At 31.8% G+C, this 20,607-nt stretch overlaps 1 protein-coding gene across 2 annotated transcripts in view; it reads left to right on the plus strand.

Annotated features, from left to right (window-relative positions):
* The window catches only part of LOC106462090, a 32,425-nt gene extending 11,905 nt beyond the window's left edge, over positions 1-20,520 (plus strand). The window contains exons 6-7 of one of the 2 annotated variants that reach the window (XM_013921975.2): positions 9,898-12,049; positions 17,432-20,520. In XM_013921975.2, coding sequence (XP_013777429.1) covers positions 9,898-12,049; positions 17,432-19,071 — 3,792 coding nt within the window. In that variant the 3' untranslated portion in view covers positions 19,072-20,520. The remainder of the gene's footprint in view (positions 1-9,897; positions 12,050-17,431) is intronic. The other variant, XM_022389230.1, reaches the window with a different exon arrangement.
* The last annotated feature ends 87 nt before the right edge of the window (positions 20,521-20,607 follow it).

Raw genomic sequence — 20,607 nt, forward strand, 5'->3', positions numbered from 1 at the left:
CGTTCATAATTTTATTTCCAACTTCTATTTCCTGGTTAAATGGGATTCTAAAAATAATTTCTTGTTTGAAAGTATCATAGCAAAAAAAAAAAACAAATACAAAAGATAAATATTCTGTATGTGTTGAATGTTTCGGATTCCCCTTAGTCAATTCTTTATAGCATTCTTAATGGTTTGCAGAAGCAGAAAAAAACTATAGAAGCCACATTCATTAAAGTTTTCATTTGAAATTTCTTCACTCAAACTAGGTTTCTGGTGTGTTATTGTTCATCAGCCAAAGAGAAATCACTAGTCAGAAAATTTCAGTATTTAATATTTAGAACTTTTTTGTTTTATTTTTGATGAGTGAAGCATTTTTCTCTCAGCCATAATGTTTGACTAAAGTTTTGATTTGTCCAGTAAACAAAATTATAACTTATAAGGTAACTATTAAAATTTGCCAGCTCAATCTACATATTTTTCTGATTATTTTATAGAATTAATCATTTCCAGTTTGATGGCATTATACTGGCCAATTTTGTATTTACATTAATAAACATAAATGTCAATGTATCTCAAACATGAGCATTTCAAACGAATAAAATGATAACCTTTGAACATTTTTGAAATTAGTTTAAACTTACACTACAAGTCATGAAATAAAAACCACTACATTAAAAAGCTATATGCTGTGCCATTATGTAATGTGCCCATGACTATTTACCTGAAAGCAAGGTTTCACATTTATTAGCCTGTATAAATCTATATAAGGAAGAAAGGGAGCACTAAAACAAATAGATTGTGAGAAAGAAAACATTCTCCAGCTTCCAAACAATATATTAATGATTTTTTTAGTATCAGAAGCTTGGAACTTGTAAAACAGGAAATACAGTTAGTTGCATTTTAGTTTTTGACACCACCAACTCTTTTCATAGGAATTGAGCTAGAAAAAGGCACAACATGTACAACAACTACAGATTCACAACTTTCTTTTGTATTTTGACAATTTTGATCTCTGCAGTTAGGAAGTTTAAACATTTCTACATCCCAAATAAAAATTGTAATTGGAAGAGGGTCTAAAATCTAAATTAAAGTTAGAAATTTGGGTTTTTATTACTTTATCCCTCAAAACATGTTAATAAATATACATCAAAACAAAATTCTAAACCTGAACATTTTGGTTATAAGTTTATTTTTTGGGTATTTTGTGATGGGGAGGATGAGAGAGTTTTTTTGAACTTGATGTAATTTGTTCTTGTAAAAGTGAAAAGGTACTGGGGTCCAAAGGGTTACATAATTTACATCTTGGCAAATGGAATTATATATATATATATATACACATATACGTAGAACTTGCCAACACACAAACTTTGAGGGCTTTTACCATGGTAATTGGTATATCATCTCTCTGGTCTGTGGACTTGTACTACTAGAAACCAGGTTTCAATACCCGTGGTGGGCAGAGCACAGATTGCCTTTTGTATAGCTTTGTGCTTAATAACAAACAACAACAACAACTGGCTGCTAGAAATGGCACAATTGCTTGTCAAGACTACATTTGAAGATGACAGATAATTTTGTGGCTGATAATCAAATTTTACAAAACTTGATGTATAAGAGAATAGGAAATGCATTTAATGTAGTTATATTTGTACTCTCTTGTATGTTTAACAGTTTTAGTTTATGCATGTTTGTCCACATGAGACTGAAGTATGATGCTTAAGGATATCAATTCGTGGTTCTTGCCATGTTTATTATATTAGACCTAATTAGGACTATATCTGGAGTTGTGTTGAAGGCAATTACTATTTAGTCATTACAGCACCAAGTTGTATTCACTTAATGTTCTTTTTTCCATGGCTGTGAATTTGGGATTTTGTTATTTGTTTTTCAATTTTCCTCATTCACTTTAACCTATTGAATATCCACCCATATACCATTTTGTTTTTAAAGTGGCTTGCTGTAGTTGGCTACTGCAGTTTTTTTTTATATTGTGCATGCTGGTCACTCCTTTGTGGATTGTGTAATGTTTCTTTCTGCATAGAGTAATGTATGATATAATTCTCTTCCATCTTTCCTATCAAAAGTTTCAGTATTTCCATGTTTGGCAAAGTAGCCATTTAATTTTCATTTTCTTTGTTAATGGTTTTGAAAATTTTGTTTTGGATTTATCTTATTTTTGATGACTTCATATTTGAATATTTTTCCAGGTACTGATAATAAAAAAACTTTTTAATTCCCCTGCAGAGTCAGAGAATACCTTAAAATCTAGGTGATGAAAAGAATTTTGCTTGCCATAGGGTTTTATCTGTTATACTGTAAGAACTTTTCATTTCTTACTAAGAATAAGTAATAGGGTTTCCAAGCTGTTTTGGGCTCAATGTTTTTTGTGACTCAGCCCTCTATGTGTGCAGTTATATTTTCTCATTTGGACATGCAGTTTTTACATTTCTTATATGTGTGTTCTTTAATTTGATCCTGGTAGAAAGCACTTTTTGTGTTATGTTTTTTTTTTAAATTTTAAACTCTAACTTGTTTTTCCTCCTAAAATTGATTCTCGATGTTTATAAGGGATACAGGTACCCTAAAACTGGGTGCTTTGAACGTAGAAGATTATACCTTGACTTTACTTGTTACTTAGATAAAGTAATATAAAGGTGTCAATGTGAAAAACAGAGTGAATTCAAATACATGTATATAAGGGATACAGGTACCCTAAAACTGGGTGCTTTGAACGTAGAAGATTATACTTTGACTTTACTTGTTACTTAGATAAAGTAATATAAAGGTATCAATGTGAAAAACAGAGTGAATTCAAATACATGTAGGTGATGATTGTCAGTTTTTTTTAGTTCACCTCTAAACACACTGGATATGGGTCGGGGTGGATCAAAATGTGCATGTCATGAAGATTTTACAGAGTTACATTCAAAATTTAATGAATCTACTTTTTTAACAGTGTATATCAACAGAGCATTAAATTGTAATTTGTAATTGAAATTTTTTAATTTAAAGATGATATATTTAAATAGATTCTCATTTTTCACTTCCCTGTGTCATGTGACCCTCTTCATTCTGTATTCTCCTTTTTGGAGTTTTTTCTTTTCTTTTATGGGTTTCAGTTTCTACCAATTAAATACACAAGCTGTAGATATTGATAAGTCAGAATTAGATGTTATGTAATGTAACCTGAAACTTGATACTATAACATGTATCAGTTTTGTTACATCATTAAGTTGTATCTACCTAGCAATACAATGTAAGCCTAGCAAAATGTAGTGTTTTTGATAACTAAAAAGGTTTTAATAATATATTACTTGTTTTATTCATAAACAAAACTTTAACCTGAAACTTTTGTTTACCCTAAACTCTCTGCACTCCTGCTGGGTTGTATATTGCTCATCATTGTAGTTAGACACAGTTAAAGAACAGTAAATGAAAATTAAATGAAAGTAGTAGTGAAAAGTAAAGAGGCTTAAAGCTCTTAAGGTAAGTGATTTTAATTGTCTGTTACATCTGCAGTTAATTTAGAAGAAAAAGTATTTTTGATTTTATTTAACCCTATTGCCATGGGTATCCTTTACTGTGCATGACACAAGGTTTTAGTATCTTACATTCAAAATTTTATTAAACTACTTTTTGTTTATGTTATACCAATTAGAATAGTATAAAATCTTAGATAATAATCCATGTTTTAAGTTCTTAATTCTATACAAGGCAGTATTTAAAAAAATCCTGAATTTCCACTAGTGTGACCCATGTGACACATTTTCTCTTAGCATATCATCATCCCTATTTTATCCACCACCCCTTGAAAAAGTATGAAATTAAACATAAATTACTATCTATAAAATCATTATTGCTCATACAAACCATAATACTTGTAGTCTTCAATTTTGTTTGGTTATAGAGCTATGAAATAGAAAATCAAACTCTCCTGCCACACCCACCTGCCACATCCTCTTTCAGGATTTGTTAATAGTTCTCTCTTACGTTTAATTATATATTACCTATAACCAATAGAAAGTCAAGGTTTTCATCTATCAAATGATGTATGGTATAACTTTGTGTTCTGAAAGGTTAAATGTCAATTTCACTCAGAGTACTAGCATTATTTCCGTTATACTGAAAAAGAATGTTTGACATGCATTTAGGAGGTTTTAGAGATTACACAAAGGAAATTTGAGATTTTTGAAATGAGGAGTAGTTTTGTTTTATTTTAACATGAAAATTGCTTTGCACACGGACTATTCAAAACAAATACTTAATATTTCCACAGACAAATCTTTATTTTATTTTATTAAAAATACTTCACTAAAAAATATGATTTTTTATGTGAAACACTTATAATATTAATCGAAAGACTGCCAAATTTTGGGAAGATATACACACTATATTGAAAGTTATAAGTATTAAATCTATAAAGACTTTAAATGAGTACAAAGATGTCACGTGGTCGGTCAAATTGACCGAGCCTGTATTGAGAGAGTTAATATTTACAGTGCAGTTAATCGTAGGGTAGAGAAAATAAGCAATGACATATGAAGTTTTATAGAAAAAACATCAACCTATATTAATATAAGAGGTTCTAGAAATTATGGAAATAAAATAAACTGTAAGATGAAAAGTTTTTTCTCAGCATGAAAACCACATTTCACTTATACCAACTCAGTAAATACTTTGTAAATTCACACACAAATCTTTAGTAAAACTACTTAAAAAAAAATATTATTTGTAACCTTTACTACAAGCTTGCCAAATTTTGTGAAGATACATTTAGCACATTCAGAGTTATAGTAGGTATAGTTTCATGGTTACATTGTGGTTACGAGGTTGGTCAAAATGACTGAGCCCACATACAGTTATGGTACTTGTGACCAGCATTTGTTATGGATTAAAATTACATTAAAATGTTTTTCACTAAAATTACCATTAAAAAAAATATTAAAATAGATAATAGTTTTAGTAATTGTATATGTCAGAATCTTAAGTGTAGGTAGAAGCATTAAGCATGGTCTGTTATATAATATTATGCTACTTGTAGAAGCTTTTTACAATTTTGTGCACTGTTTTTGAAAGTTCACAGAGAAGACGTGAAATGGCCAATGAAAAAGTTGACAATCCTGCTTTTAACAGAATAATAGTACTTACAAGATTGCCAAATATTACAATATCTTATTTGTTAGCTACTTCTGTTTCTGTAACATTTATTGTTATTGATTGTAAAAGGTATAACGCTCATTTGAGCTGTTACGTATAACCGTTGTATCTGTGCTCTCAACATAAATTTTACTCACAGTGAACATCTTGTGTTATCTATGACTTCTGTATTTTCATATTTTTTTTTTTATAAATACTGACATGAATTCATTTCCATATAAAGATTTGGTCAGTGCACTTCAGTTGGTTGTTTATAAGTGTGGATTTAACTTTGAGTGTTATTCCATATTCTACCAAGGAGGCGTGTAGTCATATGACTACAAGCAGTGCAATTTAAAGAAGAATGGGCCTGCCTAATCATATTATGTCATGCCTTAGTGGAATTTGCTGTCGATTACAGTTTGGAAGAATCTTTTGACTTCACATATGACAAATTCATAACAAAATGCTGAGTTTAGCACATTCAGTATAAAATATATTTTTTAAGTAAATGAAAGAATATTGTGTCATAATGGCACATGCTTGTGAATTGTGTGTCATGTTCATTTTATGTGCATATGTGCTGATTCAACTATACTGTATGTTTAAAGCAAGTCTGTTTAAACTTAATTAATATGTCTGTTTTTTAGAACAAAACTGTCATAAACTTAAAAGTGTGGTTAGTGTTCTGTCAAAAATTTTTGATAGGCTGTATTAGCGTAATGTGTGTGTGGAACTTGTTTACTATAATTAAAAATGTATGCCCAGTGGACACCGAAGCAGGACAATGAATTGTTTGACCATCAGTGCTTGTTTCTTATATCCTGAAGAATGAACACTTACAATAGCAGTTGAATTCTTTATAGGTTATTATAATAAAGAGGATCATTAAATGTTGTACTAGCACTTGGAGTAAGGTTTTTTATTTTACGTGCAACATTTGATGTTATTTACTACTGTATTTCATGTTATTATAAATAATGATCCCTTGCAGAATGATGTGCAATCTCACCTACTGATCAATTTTTCCATTCTTTCATAATAATTTAAAATGATCTATGGTCGATCACAAGTCGAATTATTTACTAGGTTACTTTTGGTACCTTTTTATGAAGTTCATGCATTAATATGCTGACAATTTTTGAATAGTCTATCAGGATCTTCCATATGCTCTGGCCGTGATTCTCATGTCTTCCTTGATCACAAACTCCCCAAAATATCATTTACATCTTATAAGATCAGTTATGTATGTGAGAGAGGAAGGAGGACCGATACGTAGATTAGGAATTAAAAATTAAAATGTATTTTCTTCATGTAATATTTTAAAACATATTTGGTATGAAAAATATGACATTCAAGCACACATCTTTTGCATCACAACATGCCAGACTCCCCAGATTAGCAATGAGGAAGAAACAACAGAGTTGAATAGGAGACATGCTGAATAATCTCACCTCAAGAAAAGAAATATATTTACAGGTTCTCTACCTAAGCAAATAGGTAGAAAAAATGAGTTTATCCCATACAATAAAAAAAAACATAATATCTAGGTACTATTCCCTCTTTCTTTTTTAGCAAAGAAATATATTTTACACCATGTAATGGGAAAAGTTCACTGCACATCCTCAGCAAGATTAAAATGAACATTCTAGACTAGACTAATTGGCTAACAGAGCAGCCGCTGTCAGTTTAGATTCTGCAGATGAAAGGAAAAATAATAAAATCCTTTAATTGCAGGAGAATGAACAGAGACAAATGTTTCACTTAGTGAGGGGTAATAGAAAATATTTTGAAAAGCTGAAGCAAGAGTCGATGAATAATCATTCCAAACAGGAGAACATAGCTATTCACTCAGAATCCATGTTGAAATGTCAGTGCAATGGTGGTGAAAACCCATAACAATTAAACAAAAATGAAATGGATCAGTATGGATGGCATTGCACGTGATGGACAGTGCACAGTAATGTGTGTATTTCCATCAAGTCTCGGCCTCGTTGTTGAATATAGTTGAGAAAAGTTAAGATTAAATGGGAGCCCTATAAGATATTTTTATATCATATAAACATATATTAAAATAGAGAAAAAATAAACTTTGGAACTCAAATTTTCTTAACTTTTTTCAAATATTCTTTATAAAGCAAGTAGAATTTCAGAAGGATAGTAGTAGGAGAGACAGCAGCTATCACGTAAGGAGGAAGGAGTAACCAGTATATAAGAAGAGGTGACCACCACTGAACAAGGAAAGAAAAACAACCGTGGTATAGGAATTCAAGTGACAGTGCTCAGGGTAGTAAAGAAAATGTCATTAGAGAAGAAATTGAAATTAGTTTTAGCCTGAGGTTCAAAAAGACGGATGAGCTTTGCATATCAGAAAAAAGTTCCGTGACATGAGAAAGTGTCATGTAGGAAAAGCCGTGAAAAGTTCTACTGAGCCACACAATAAACCAAAAATGTTGTTAGATAAAGAAAGGGCATGCTTCTTGAGCAGAAAATAGAAGATGTCAGCCACCTGATCCAACGTGGACGATACATAGGTGATTGACAGAATATTTTCAACATATGAAGATTATTGACTTGTTGCAGGAAATTCGGTTCTTCTGAATTTCAAACTGATATGGTAGTGCCAGAAGTTCAGCTGTAATCTATAACCAAATGCTTTTGCTTAGTTGGATGTCAGAGGTTGTGCAACAGAAAACTGATATAGCAGAGAAACAAAGGTAATTAGACCAACAGCAAATGTTAGCGTCTGCTTGAGCCAAAGAACAGCATCCAGCTGTAAGAGAAGTTTCCGCAAACATAGAAGCTGAGAAAAGAGCCAAGATAAGTATTCTGAAGGTGATGAAACCCTTGTCCAGCCACCATTGGAATTCAAAAGTAGTGGTAGGACTTGGAGAGACAGCCAGTTAGTGGAGGGGTCCTTAGAAAGACTATTGTCATTGTGGTTCCACTGAAGGTGTAATTAGGCCTAACCTCTTTCTCTAGGTTTAAGTCCTCAGAGAATGATAATCTTATCCAGATTAAAGCAGTTGTTTAGAAAACTGCTTTTCTGATAAGAACCAGGTAACCAAACTTGATGGGGAGGGGGTTTGTACTAACCCCTCCTCCACTTGATTAATACATCCAGATGGGATCACTCTTGGGACCAAAGTAAGATACGACTTATGGTTATCAATACACTCTCCATAACTAGACACAATGAACCTGCACCAGAAGTTTCATACCATACAAGCACTATTTACACAAATATGGAAAACTTTGGGTGCAGTATAACTAGGAACATAAAGGTAAGTGAACTGAATGTCCAAGCTGATCAACAAGCTATGAAGACTATAAAACAAACCAATTTTGGGCATCCTCTGTCATTGGAGTTGAACTAGAGTGAGTTTGGATGGCTTTTTAATGTTATCAGTTTCAGAGGAATGTTGAACAGAAGTAGGCACACTCAGTACAGACTGGAAATGGCCATACCTATGTGGAAGACAGCTTCCTGGGGTAATACATTGTCCACAGGAATTCTATAAGAAGCCATTCATGCCCAGTTGTTAAGTTAGGGTCTGAACAACACTGGTAATATCCACCCAGAAACAAAAACATAATTTGTTAAAGAATAAGAAAATGTAAAATTTTCTTACAATAGTTCAGAGCAGTAAGTCTTGATTTTTCCAAACTCTTGGTAAATCATTTATTGAAATATAGAAAAAAAGCTGGATGGCGTGATGTCCAAGGATTCAACTCCTGTTTTTGGGTCTTGTGTCAAATTAGCTAAAGTAGAGAGAGTACATGGAAGCTACTGGTGGGCTGCAGATTAATAAAAATTGAAATTATAGTGTAATGCAGATATCCTATACTATAGTGTGCATTATACCAAGATTACCTCCGTACATGTATTTCACTTTGAGAAGATCCTGGGACATTTTGAAATTTATGTAAAAAGTAATACTTTAATATTCATATTGTTTTTCATCAGAAAGTTTTATGAGCGATTGATAGGTATGCAGAATCATATTAACATTAGAATGTATCTTTTAGCAGACATATTTGTAAACTTAATTTCAAACATATAACTAGCATTATACGATGCACTTGGATTAAAATTGTTTAATAATGTAACATTTGTTTCAAGCACTTTTTTTTTTTTTGAGAGAAATATATAATGTCTTTTGCTACTAGAATTTTTGTATTGGTTAAGAGTTAGTATGTATTTTTTATAACTCGGTTACAATGAATCCTAAGATAGCTACATTATCTACATTCTTTGAACTACCTTTCATTTTCTCATTAGATTTTACTTGCTATATGGTATTTGTTTATTTAGTAGTTTGACTTTTATCGTAACATTCTGCTTGTGTGTGTGTGTGGCTGAAATTTTTTAGATATAATGCTGAATTTTTTATAGACATGTTATGGATGTTATATGTAATTATAATATTATTTTTTACTTGTTTGTTGTTGCCACTTGCAAAAATTTCATATTATATTGCATTTATTTCTTTAGAAAAAAAACTGTTGATGATATAATCCATGTACATACATATTTTGTTTATATTTTAGTTAGATCTTGTTTTCTTTTGGTGCCACTTGAAGGCAAAAATATGCAGAGCATATACAGCTTTTTAAAATGGTTTTGTTTTTTACACAACTGTCATGTTGGTAAAATTTGAACTTGTTTTCATTGTGGTTTGAATTTGTTTTATAATTCAGATCTTATTTTTTAAGCAAAACAATTATGCCACTTTTTGCTCAGTTGATGACAAATATATTCACCTCTAACCATTATAGGTGAAACATTTGCCGAACTATGGAGAGAGATTTCCTGTTGCAAAAACAAAGAATTGGAAGCAGAAGTTTGTTAAAGCATTAAATGGTCTTTGTTTACAACTGGAAAAGTGTTTTGGAAGGCAGAAAATGCATATAACAACTCTCCGTTACTTCCAAAAACACAAAAATGATATTCGGATGGTTATTGAAGAAGGCCCACATTATTCAGAAAATGAGAAAATCTTATTGCCAGATGATGTACTATTATATAAAAGATCATGCTTAACAACAACTTCTGCATTGTCTAGTAGTTTGCATGAGTCAAAATCTGCTGAGTCTACAAGACATAAAAAAGAAAGGGAAGATTTAGATGACATGAAAACATCCCCAGATTCTAAACCTACTAGTTCCACAGAAGAATGGAAAAATATGTCAAATTCTAATATTCAAGAAATGAATAAGAAAACTGAATCAACTACCAATTATATTGGTATTAAAGAAGAAGAAGAACTAGAAACAAAATCTAATTCTGGATTGAGAGGATTAAAAGAAAAAATCATCTCATCCAGTTTAGGTTCTTCGGGAGATTCTGAATCTCTAAAAACTGCAGAAGCTAATGAAGGGGAAAAAATAGGAACAAAAATGATCAAATCTGATGCTGAAAATAGCATTAAGACCAGAAATATCCAGAGGCTACCTGAAGTTGAAGTTAAAGAGGAAAAAATCCAGTTGGGTATTACAGAAAATAAAAAAATGGATGATGTAGCTTCTCAAATTCAAGAATGTGCCAAAAAAATGCCAACAGTTAGCAAAGTTGACAAGCCAAGTGAAAAAGGTACACTAAAAGATAAGAGGAAAGAACTGTCTACATCTGACAAAAGCCAGGAAAAGGAAGAGAAATATAAAACTTCAGCTGAAAGTGGCAAAAGTAACAGAAATGATAAAATGCAGACAATCACGAAAGATTCCAGTGGTGACACAAATCGACAAGTAACCCAGAAAGTTTCTAGTGGTGATAGATACCAGTCCAAGCAAGACAATAAGAATGATTCTCCAGGTGACTATAAATGGCCAAGTGAGAAAAATAAGGTCATTTCTCAAATTGACAAAGAACAGTCAAAGGGAGTTTCTTTAAGTGATAAAGACCAACAGAAAGAGAAGACCAACACTGCTTCTCAAAATGATATACAATCTCTGAAAGAAAAAAACAAGAGTGTTATTCAAAGTGATAAAAACCAGCAAGGTAAAAAGAGGGGGAGTAACTCTCAAAGTGATAAAGAACCAGAAAATAAAAAGATGAAGAATGAAACTCAATATAATAGAAATCAGAAGGTAGATAAGAGCACAGGTGCTTTGTATGTTGGGAAGAACCAAAAATATATTTCTTCACAAAGTAATCAAGACCAACATAAAGAAGAAAAAAGAAATCTTCTAAGTAAAAAAGAGATGCATAAAGAAACCCAAAACAGAGATGGTTGTATGACTAAAAGAGATGAAGAAAGAGAAAAGATTAGAACAAATTATTTCAAGAAAGACAAAGATGGGGACAGTGGGACTACTTCAAGAAGTGGTTTGGCTCAACCGAATGAACAGAAAAAAAGTACAAGTTTAGCCATAAGAAATGATCGAATCAAAATTGAAAAGAATAGGGATGATCAAAAATATGTCGGTAAACACTTTGAAGAGGATGGAAGGAAAAAGAATATCAAACCAAGGCAAATGACAAGGAATGAAAATTACAAAAATAAGCAGCATGTTCCAATGAAAAGAGAACACTCCCATGATTATTTTGTGATTAAGAGAAAAAGAAGCAGAAGTCCAACCAAACCTGGTGAAAGAAGTACAGGTTTCAGCAGAGACAGGCAACAGTCCACTTCTAAAAATAGCAGTTATTGGATCTCTTCAGATGACTTTAAGTCTAAAAGAAGTAGATCTAGGACCCCTAGTGTTAACAAGAATCACAGAACTGGTTCAAAGTGGAATACAAACATAAAAGAATTGGAGACATCTGCAGTTCCAGAAATGAAGTCAAGCAGTCCTAAATTTCCAGTTGGAGAGCAGTTTTGGGGTGATTCAACATTTTCCTATTATCAAGACATTTTTAATCATCCAAAGAATGAAATCAATTCTGACAGATTTGGTGGATCAAAACAAATATACACTGATAACAAATGTAAGTATACTAGTAGTTACGTATTTGGTACTGATTGATTGTTTTCCAAGATAAATTTTAAAATTTCCAGTTGGTTTTAATACTACAAAATGCTGAAATAGTACTTTGGTTTCTTCACCTTTACACATTTCGTTGTGTGCTCAAAACGTAAAAATTGACACTGAGCCAGTAAGTTTGTCTGGTGCTCATTGCTTATTTATATGTCTGTCAACCAAGAGTCACTTTTTCAACCGTGAGAGTCACTTGTATTTTTTTATTTATTATTCTTTGGTCATTTTAACAGAAATTTAAGCTCAAATTTTAAGTAAGCTTGCAGTATTACAAAAGAAAAACACTTAAGATATAAGACTGTAATGCAGGAATATTTTTTTGACAAACCCATTAAATTGCTTTGTCAAATTGCATTTTAAACCAGAACTGATCATAAACTGATTTATAATGTGATTGTTATTATCCTTGTTAGATCGTAACATTGTTTAGCTACATGTGTATACATTATTTGTGTGAAAAGTAAAACAAAATACTAATAACATTCAACATCATGGCCTTAAATTCTAGTTTAGAAAAAAAAAAGAGAATGATGGTAAAATTCTTTTCTCTTTTTTTTTAGAAGATTAATTTTTAAAAATTGGTATGTATAAATATTTTTAGCCTAGTTCTGGAAAACTTAATTTGCAGGATAAGAATAATTATTCTGTGTATAAAGACATGCACAGTTGTAATTAAATGCTTTCAATCCAGAATTTGTGTTAATTGTAATTCTTGAAGTATTAATGACATTAAAGCTCAAGAGTTACTAAAACTAGACTAATTAATATATCACATCAGTGTAAAACAGCACTACAAATAGATATCAGAACTTGGCAAAAAATATTTGGAAAATCAAATTTATAGTACTCTACATATTACCCTGATCCTGATTACATCAGATAATGACGTGTTGCAGCCCCCCCCCAGTGGCAAAGCGGTAAGTCTGCAGACTTGTAATACGAAAAAAACCAGGTTTCTTTACCCATAGTGGGCACAGTACAGGTAGCCCATTTTGTAGCTTTGTGCTTAACTACAAACAGGCATATTGCAACCATGTCCTGCAGTTATACACATAACACTTAATTAGAAAAATTAATCTTATATTACTTTTACTATAAAATGCCAATTATATTTAAAACTTTGACAAGAAAAACATTAATGAAATATCAATAAGGCATATTACTGTGAATCACTGCTCCTTCCTAAGTTGTTAATATGTATCAATTACATGGTATACTTTTTTTACTTGTACACAGGCAGACCAAGTCTTTTCAGGTGGTTGATTTATGTTATCCGTGATAAGGTGAAACACTCCTACGTGGTATTCTATAATTATCTGTAGGACTATTGCCAACTTTGGACATTTGTGTTTATAGTACATTATTTTGATCCTTTGAAATCTTTCCCATATTCTAAATGTGGAAAGAGCTATTTAATGTTGAGGTAAGACTGAGTTTTAACTTTTCTTAATCTTTGATAGGTTGTTTAGGCAGAGTATTCATAATAAATCTAAGTTTCAAATGGAAAGCAACTGCCTGTTGTAGAAACCTACAAATGTAGGGGACGATGTTTCAAAAGTTTTCCGCCTTTCGTCTTAACTCTTCTTCTTTGACTAATTCCATGAACATTTAAGTACATATGTAAAAGTTATTTTTCCTAATAGCCATTAGACTGTTAATAGTTGTGATGAACATCCTTTGACTTGAAGCCTCTACTCTGAAATATGATACATTGTTGTTGATTTTCATTTCTACTGATTCATTTTGCTAACAGTGACTTAATTTTGGTGAAGTTTATGGCTAAAAGCATATCACCATGTTGGTATGCAGTTTCGTATGTTTTTACATCATACCATTTATCTGGTCATCCATTAACTTCAGTCTCTTGTAGCCAGATTTAAGGAGAGTATCAATGACATGGTTAATATGTATGATATAAAGAACATGCTTAATATATATGTATGATATAACGAGGATTAATCACACCTTATAAGATTCATACTTCCTTTATTGTATGTTATGCTTCATCTGATGGCCATGATTATGGATTATTGTCTGACACCACAATTTCCATTGTAACGAACATTTGCAAAGGATGATTTTGATATATTTTAGATTATGGCTTTTTGGTCAACTTTCCACAGACCTTCCACTGTATGTTAACATTGGCTGCCAAGACCATGTTTAAGCAGAACAAAAGTCCATTGGTGCTTCATGGGGGGCTTGGTAGATATGTATTTGATTGAGATTGTTGTGATTCCAGGTCCTTGAATTTTTAGAGATTATTGAGAATTCCCTACTTTGAAATGTTGTGTAATTTGACTGTAGAGTACATCTAAAAAGCACTTTCCATGAGACAGTGATAGAAAAACAGTAGGCCATCCATGCAACTGTTTTTATTCAAGATAAAAACATGCTGACATTTGAAGACTCTCTTGCAACTTCCTAACTACCAGTGTCACCACTTCTGATAATGGAACACTTGGAACATTAGAACAACATGGGCATAGTCAAATAGTAAGTGACAGTGAGTAAATCCGTGGTTCTGAATAAGACTTCGTCATCATAATTATTTGACAACAGATGTTAAGTGAATGTTTGGCATTTAATATTCAGAAATGTACATTGGATTTTGTGAGCACTTACTTTGTAGCACCTTATTTTAACTAGTATTTACAGAATTTTATGCATTTATAAATCATAAGACTGCAGTAAAGGTAAAAAATCCATAATATGTGATAATAAGCCTTGTCTTTATGTGTTTGAAAATGGAATTAAAAAAAATATAGTTTTGTAATAACCAATATTTATATAAACCATGTAATGGCTGATTGTTCTGCCTGATGGATTGCTATTGTCCTAGTTTTCTTTATTCCCAGGGTTTTACACATTAGCAGTGATTTCATATTCTTTCAATATTTATGGTAAAAAAACTAATCAACCAGTATATAAGACACTACTTTAGCTTCCTGATATGAGTAAGGTATGTGACAGAAGCCACTTTGTAGAACAGTCCATCACTTAATTGTAATGTTGGATCTAGGAGATATATTGTTGTAAGCGGTTTTCCTATAGTTTTCTACAGTGTTATTTTTAGGGTCGTTCTTTTCACTTTCATTCACTGATTTTGTACGTGGGTAGAACGGTTCCACGTTGGTTAAGGAAATTACTACTGGCAGTTTTGACAGAAAGGAATCAGTACAGGATAAGTCTCACAAAAAAGAAAAAAGTTTGGACTTCATTCATCTGGCACTTTTTTTTTAATACTTGAGTCATCTTTTTGATGCATTTGTGTGCCTTTGCAGTGATTTATTCCGCACAGTTTGAGGGAAAGATTTGTTTGTTAATGGTTAGAAATTTTTACTGTCAAACTTTTGTACTCCCAGATGTAGTGTGGTTGACACATCTAGAGAAGAATATGTTATAATGTGTCAACCACACTACATCTGGGAGTACAAAAGATAACATATTATTCTCTATCTTTTGTACTCCCAGATGTAGTGTGGTTGATACATTATAACATTATTCTCTGAGAAGTAGTAGAAGTTGTTTTCATATCCTCTCCAACATTATTTCAATAGCTGTATGTAGGTGTCCAGAATTTCAAGGTTTCAGGCAAAGATTAAGGTTCCAAATTAGTGATCTGGGTTGTACTATAGGCAGTGCTTTGTAACTTTTACTACATCTATTTCATGGACAGAAAATGTTGTCAGTTGGTTTAAATGAATCCATAAAGACAATACATTTCATTCTGTTGACTAGAGTGAGCCATAACGGGTTTCTTTCTCTGTTAGTACATATAGTGATATTGTTCATGTTTTGGGGTCTTTAACATCAATCTCTCACATTTGTAAATTAGACCATATAAAAAGTTTTGTTGGCCTGCTATATAGATGATTTTCAAACTTCAACTCGTGTCAGTCAAAGTTGACCTTGTCTTTTTTCATTTCACTCCTGGCATTTGTTACTAAGTGAGATAGTTTACATTCAGTGCAGTAGGGTTTTCTCAGCTTGTAATGTAACAGTTAGTATTCTCCAAATAATCTACATGTAATAAATAGTTCTGTTCAGTGTTGTCTCCATTTTAATTTTGGTGTGATCTTATCACCACTAGCAGTTTGCATCAATCCAAGCACCATTTCTATCTTTGAAAACAGTTTATCAACCTTGGATTTAATGTATGTTCAGATGACAATAGTTGTAAATCTTTTATATTGTTTGGCTTTAACTTTCATGGTTTGGTGAATTCATTTGCAAGTCCTTAAGTAGCAAAAATGGGACAGTGAAGTTTGTTCATCATCTAATAAACGTTTTTTTTTTTTTACAAGACTTAACCTTTTCTTTTGTTTTCCATTTTTTGAATGTGTATCCTAGTAGGCTTTCAAAAGAATATTTTAAACTTGTTTTAAAATGCAGTTGGGTTATTTTACTTGTGGATGTGTTATCTTGATTGGAAATAATGAAGGCAACATCCTTTTATCTATTTTTTGTATGGCTGGTATTTTCTACTGCATAATTATACATTATCAAATTTTAAACACTTTTTGTATGTTTGGAAAATTGCACAAATTTATCTTTTTTAGAAAATATATGTATTCTTTCCAGCCTTGAAGTGAGTTGATGTTGATTGTCTTGATGTTTCAGCCACTTTTGAATAAAATTTTAGATTTGGCTATTTGCACTCTTGATAAAGTCCAGTCTATTAGTGCTGTGGTTCCCATTGTGTTGTTTATAAGAGGTATTGGGGCAGGTCACAGAACAAGACACAGTAAAATGTATTTTTATTTTAAAACTGTGTATAAAAACACTATTGAACTTTACTGAAATATATTAGAACAGTAATACCCTCTACCTTAACACAAATAGATTGACTTAAGGTGTTAGTTATTGGTATTGAATTACATTAGTGAACTTGACATGTGGCAATGAATCTGTGTTCTTCAAGATTACTACTAAAACCACATATGAGCAAGATGTTCCACATATCCAGAGCTATGCAGTGTTTTCCTCCCCAGGTCTTTGGCTTGCTTGTGATACCTTTCTTATTTTATAGCTTGTATGGTGTTCATGAAATATGCTTATTTAGATGGCCAACAAATCATATGTTTATCTCAGTTTGGGTCTTGTATTCCTTTTGTAGAGTTATATTATAAAAATCATTTGGTGTTACACGCAAAAGCATTATAGGTAAATTATTGCAAATTTTGATCATTTTTATCTGACCACCTTATGAACAGTAGTGATGTTGCATTTACAAAAAAAAAAAAGCTTCTTCTGTGTACAAAAGAAAATTGTATATTAATTAGTAATGCATTCTTTATTTGATTTTATCATTTGTTTTTTCTTTTTGCAGGTTTGGAAAGTGATAAAGGGGATTGGCGAATACTACCAGGACGAGAAGATTTGCAGATAGAGCAGTCAGGAAAACATTCAGAAGAATGGCGGGATGGATATGGTGTCAGACTTGTACAGGCAGAAGAATTTTCATCCAGTTCATTGATGAAGGAGAGCTTAGAAAAAGATAACCCAGCTATGATGACAACTGAAGTTCGCAAAGAAAAGTGGATAGAATTTATGAAAAAGAGAAAAGAACATGGTCTTTTTCCATATTCCACTTCTGGCTTTCCCTTGCAGATTGATAACATGGTGAAATCAAGTCAGAGTGGAGTTCAGGCTTCATCTAAGATGCCATCAAATGAAGGTGATAATACGGGTTTCATGAGTGGAGTTAACTACATATACAACAAAACGAATACTGTAGCTCCTCAAAATACTTTGATGTGGCAATTACCATACCAAAATCAACAAGATTGTGGAAGAAATAGACCATCTGAAATAGGTGAAACTGCAGTACCAGAAAAACTAAGATCATATGAGTTACTGCCAAATAGAAATAATTTTGGTCATTCAAGTAATTTAGGAACTTTTAATACCAATCTTTCTCAGAACAATACTTGTATCTCCTTAGGTTCAACTCTTCAAAAACAGTCCTCTTTCCCTCTAACAGCCCTAGATTATCATTTGCCTCAAAAGCTTTTGGATACTTCTCAACAGAAAAATGTATCTACTGAGGCATCAGTGAAAGATTTTAGTGAAGAATACAGAGAGTCAATTGCTGAGGAAGTTGCTTCTGTTTTGACAAAATTAGGGGTGTCTGATATTTCTGAGGCAAGATTGGCTAGTGTTCTTCAGCACTTAGGATATGTGCATTGTAATAACTCAGGCTCTAGTGAAATAGTCCATAGAGAAGACAGATTAAGTGAAGACCAAACTTCTGTTTACAATACCATGTCCGGGTGGGAAGGAAATACCTCTCAAAATGCTTATGGTACTTCACATATTAATAAAGTTACAGAAGTAACCTCAAATTTGAGTATCCCCTTATCATATGGAAAACCAGCAATGTCTGATGAAAAGTATAAAACATATGTGAACTTGGGCTCTGGATTATTTTCCGAAGCATCAAAGATACCTACTGGTGCTACTAAATTTCCATTGCCAAATATTACTGTTCCATCATATCGTACCATTAAACCTTCTAGTTCTGAAATACCTAAATATACATCAAAAGAACAGTTGGTGTGTGTCCAGTCAAACTACCAAATGGGACAGTCCAAGCAAAGGAAAGACAAAAATAGCTGTGGGAAAGATATTCAAACAACATATGGCTGGAATTTTCAAAATACACCAAGTGGAATGTCTATCTCTTCACAGAATTTACCATCCACTCAGATCACTTCAAGCCCCTGGATTACTCCTGCACTTCATTCTCAAAGCATAAGCTCAAATATTACCACCCAAAATATACAAGTATCCCAGAACACAAACCCAGTTCCAGTAAACACATCGAATTCAACAACATCAACCTCTGTTCAACAGATAACTCCGATATTTCCACCACCTTTTGAGATAATTAAGAACTTCCCACCACCATTACCTTCAAATGTTTTGTTTAGTGGTAATATTGGTGTTAAACCATTTTTTCTTCCATGAAGGGGAAGAAAATGAAATAGTGAAATGTATTGTGTTGTTTTTTTACTGAAAAAGAAAGCTTAGAGTTGTTTAAAGGAGATAACGTATGGTTTAGATATTTTGACAGGTAATGATTGCTTTATTTCATTCAGCTATAAAAATCTTGATTCAAGCATTTGAAATCTAATCCAAGTGTATTTTTTTTGTATCATTGTAAATTTGAAAGAGTAATTAGATTTATTTACCAGCTATCAAATATGAGATGTAACCAAAAATTAAGTTTTGACGAGGTAATTTTATAAGTTAAGAAGAACACAAATCTTCTTTAGTTATCCTTCTTTATGTGCCCATGCTGCTTGTTTTTGTGTAAGGATTAGTTAACTCAGAAACTACGGAAAAACTCGTTTACTATAAGAATTCAATATATAAATTAAATGGCATTGCTTGTCATGTACATTCATACTTTGTGTTCAGAATTGAATAAGGATACTTGATACCAACATTCATATAGCAGATAACAAACATATGAGCAAAACAAAACACGAACTAAATATCTTAACGCGATGTTTAAAATGTGTTCGTCAAATTAAATGTGAGCTTTAAAAAGTGTGCTAAAAATTTTGTTTGTAAAAATGTGAGTACCATTAGGAATGACTTCTATATAATAGATATTTTGGCTGTAACAGTTGTTAGCCATATTGTTTGGTGGTTAATTTAATATGGAACTGTAGGAGACTGTTTTGATTATTGAATTACTTTTATGTATAGTTGTGCATAAATTTCAGTTGTTAATGTTAGAGACCACTATGGATTTGATGCTTTCGTCTATTCTTAATACAAGTAATTTGTATCACATGTTGCATCTGAGGTTCTCCATAAAATGTGGTGTTAAAGTAATATGTTTGTAAGAACATGTCAGTTTGATGCATTGCTGATTATGTCTCTTTATTTTGTATTACTAGTGTATACTGAATAAAAAAAAATCAGCTTTCATTTTTAGACTTACAGTTATACATGTATGTTTGGACGATTAGATATTTCACCAATTGCATATAATTTGTAGGTATTTTTTCCTCTCATATGTAACTTTTGAACTATCTAAGAAATTAAATAGATAAGTATTGGTCTGTTTAATGTTGTTTGTTTAATTAAACAGGTTACTGTAACTGTTCAGAAGGTATCATTAGTCCTTGTAGAGCAAATTCACAATTCTGTACTCTTAATTTGAAACAGTCAACACAAGCAGTGATTTTATATTGTTACATCAACAAATAAAATTTCATAGAAACGTTATAAGCTTGAAATTAATTAATTTTTTTTTACTTCACAGTGTTTAGTTTAAGCATGAAAAATAATTGCATATTTAATTTTTTTGTTGGAGAGAGCTTTCAAAGATTAAAGATTCTCATCAACATTTGACAATACCTATTTTATAATTTCACCTACATGTAACTACTAAAGATTAAGCTGAGAATACCAAATAAATAATTCACGAGTGTAAAGTACTAAAGACCTATACATTGACTACATTCCCATAAAAAAAGCTATATATGTATA

This window comes from Limulus polyphemus, unplaced genomic scaffold, assembly GCF_000517525.1.
Source record: "Limulus polyphemus unplaced genomic scaffold, Limulus_polyphemus-2.1.2 Scaffold1091, whole genome shotgun sequence".
Classification (NCBI taxonomy): domain Eukaryota; kingdom Metazoa; phylum Arthropoda; class Merostomata; order Xiphosura; family Limulidae; genus Limulus; species Limulus polyphemus.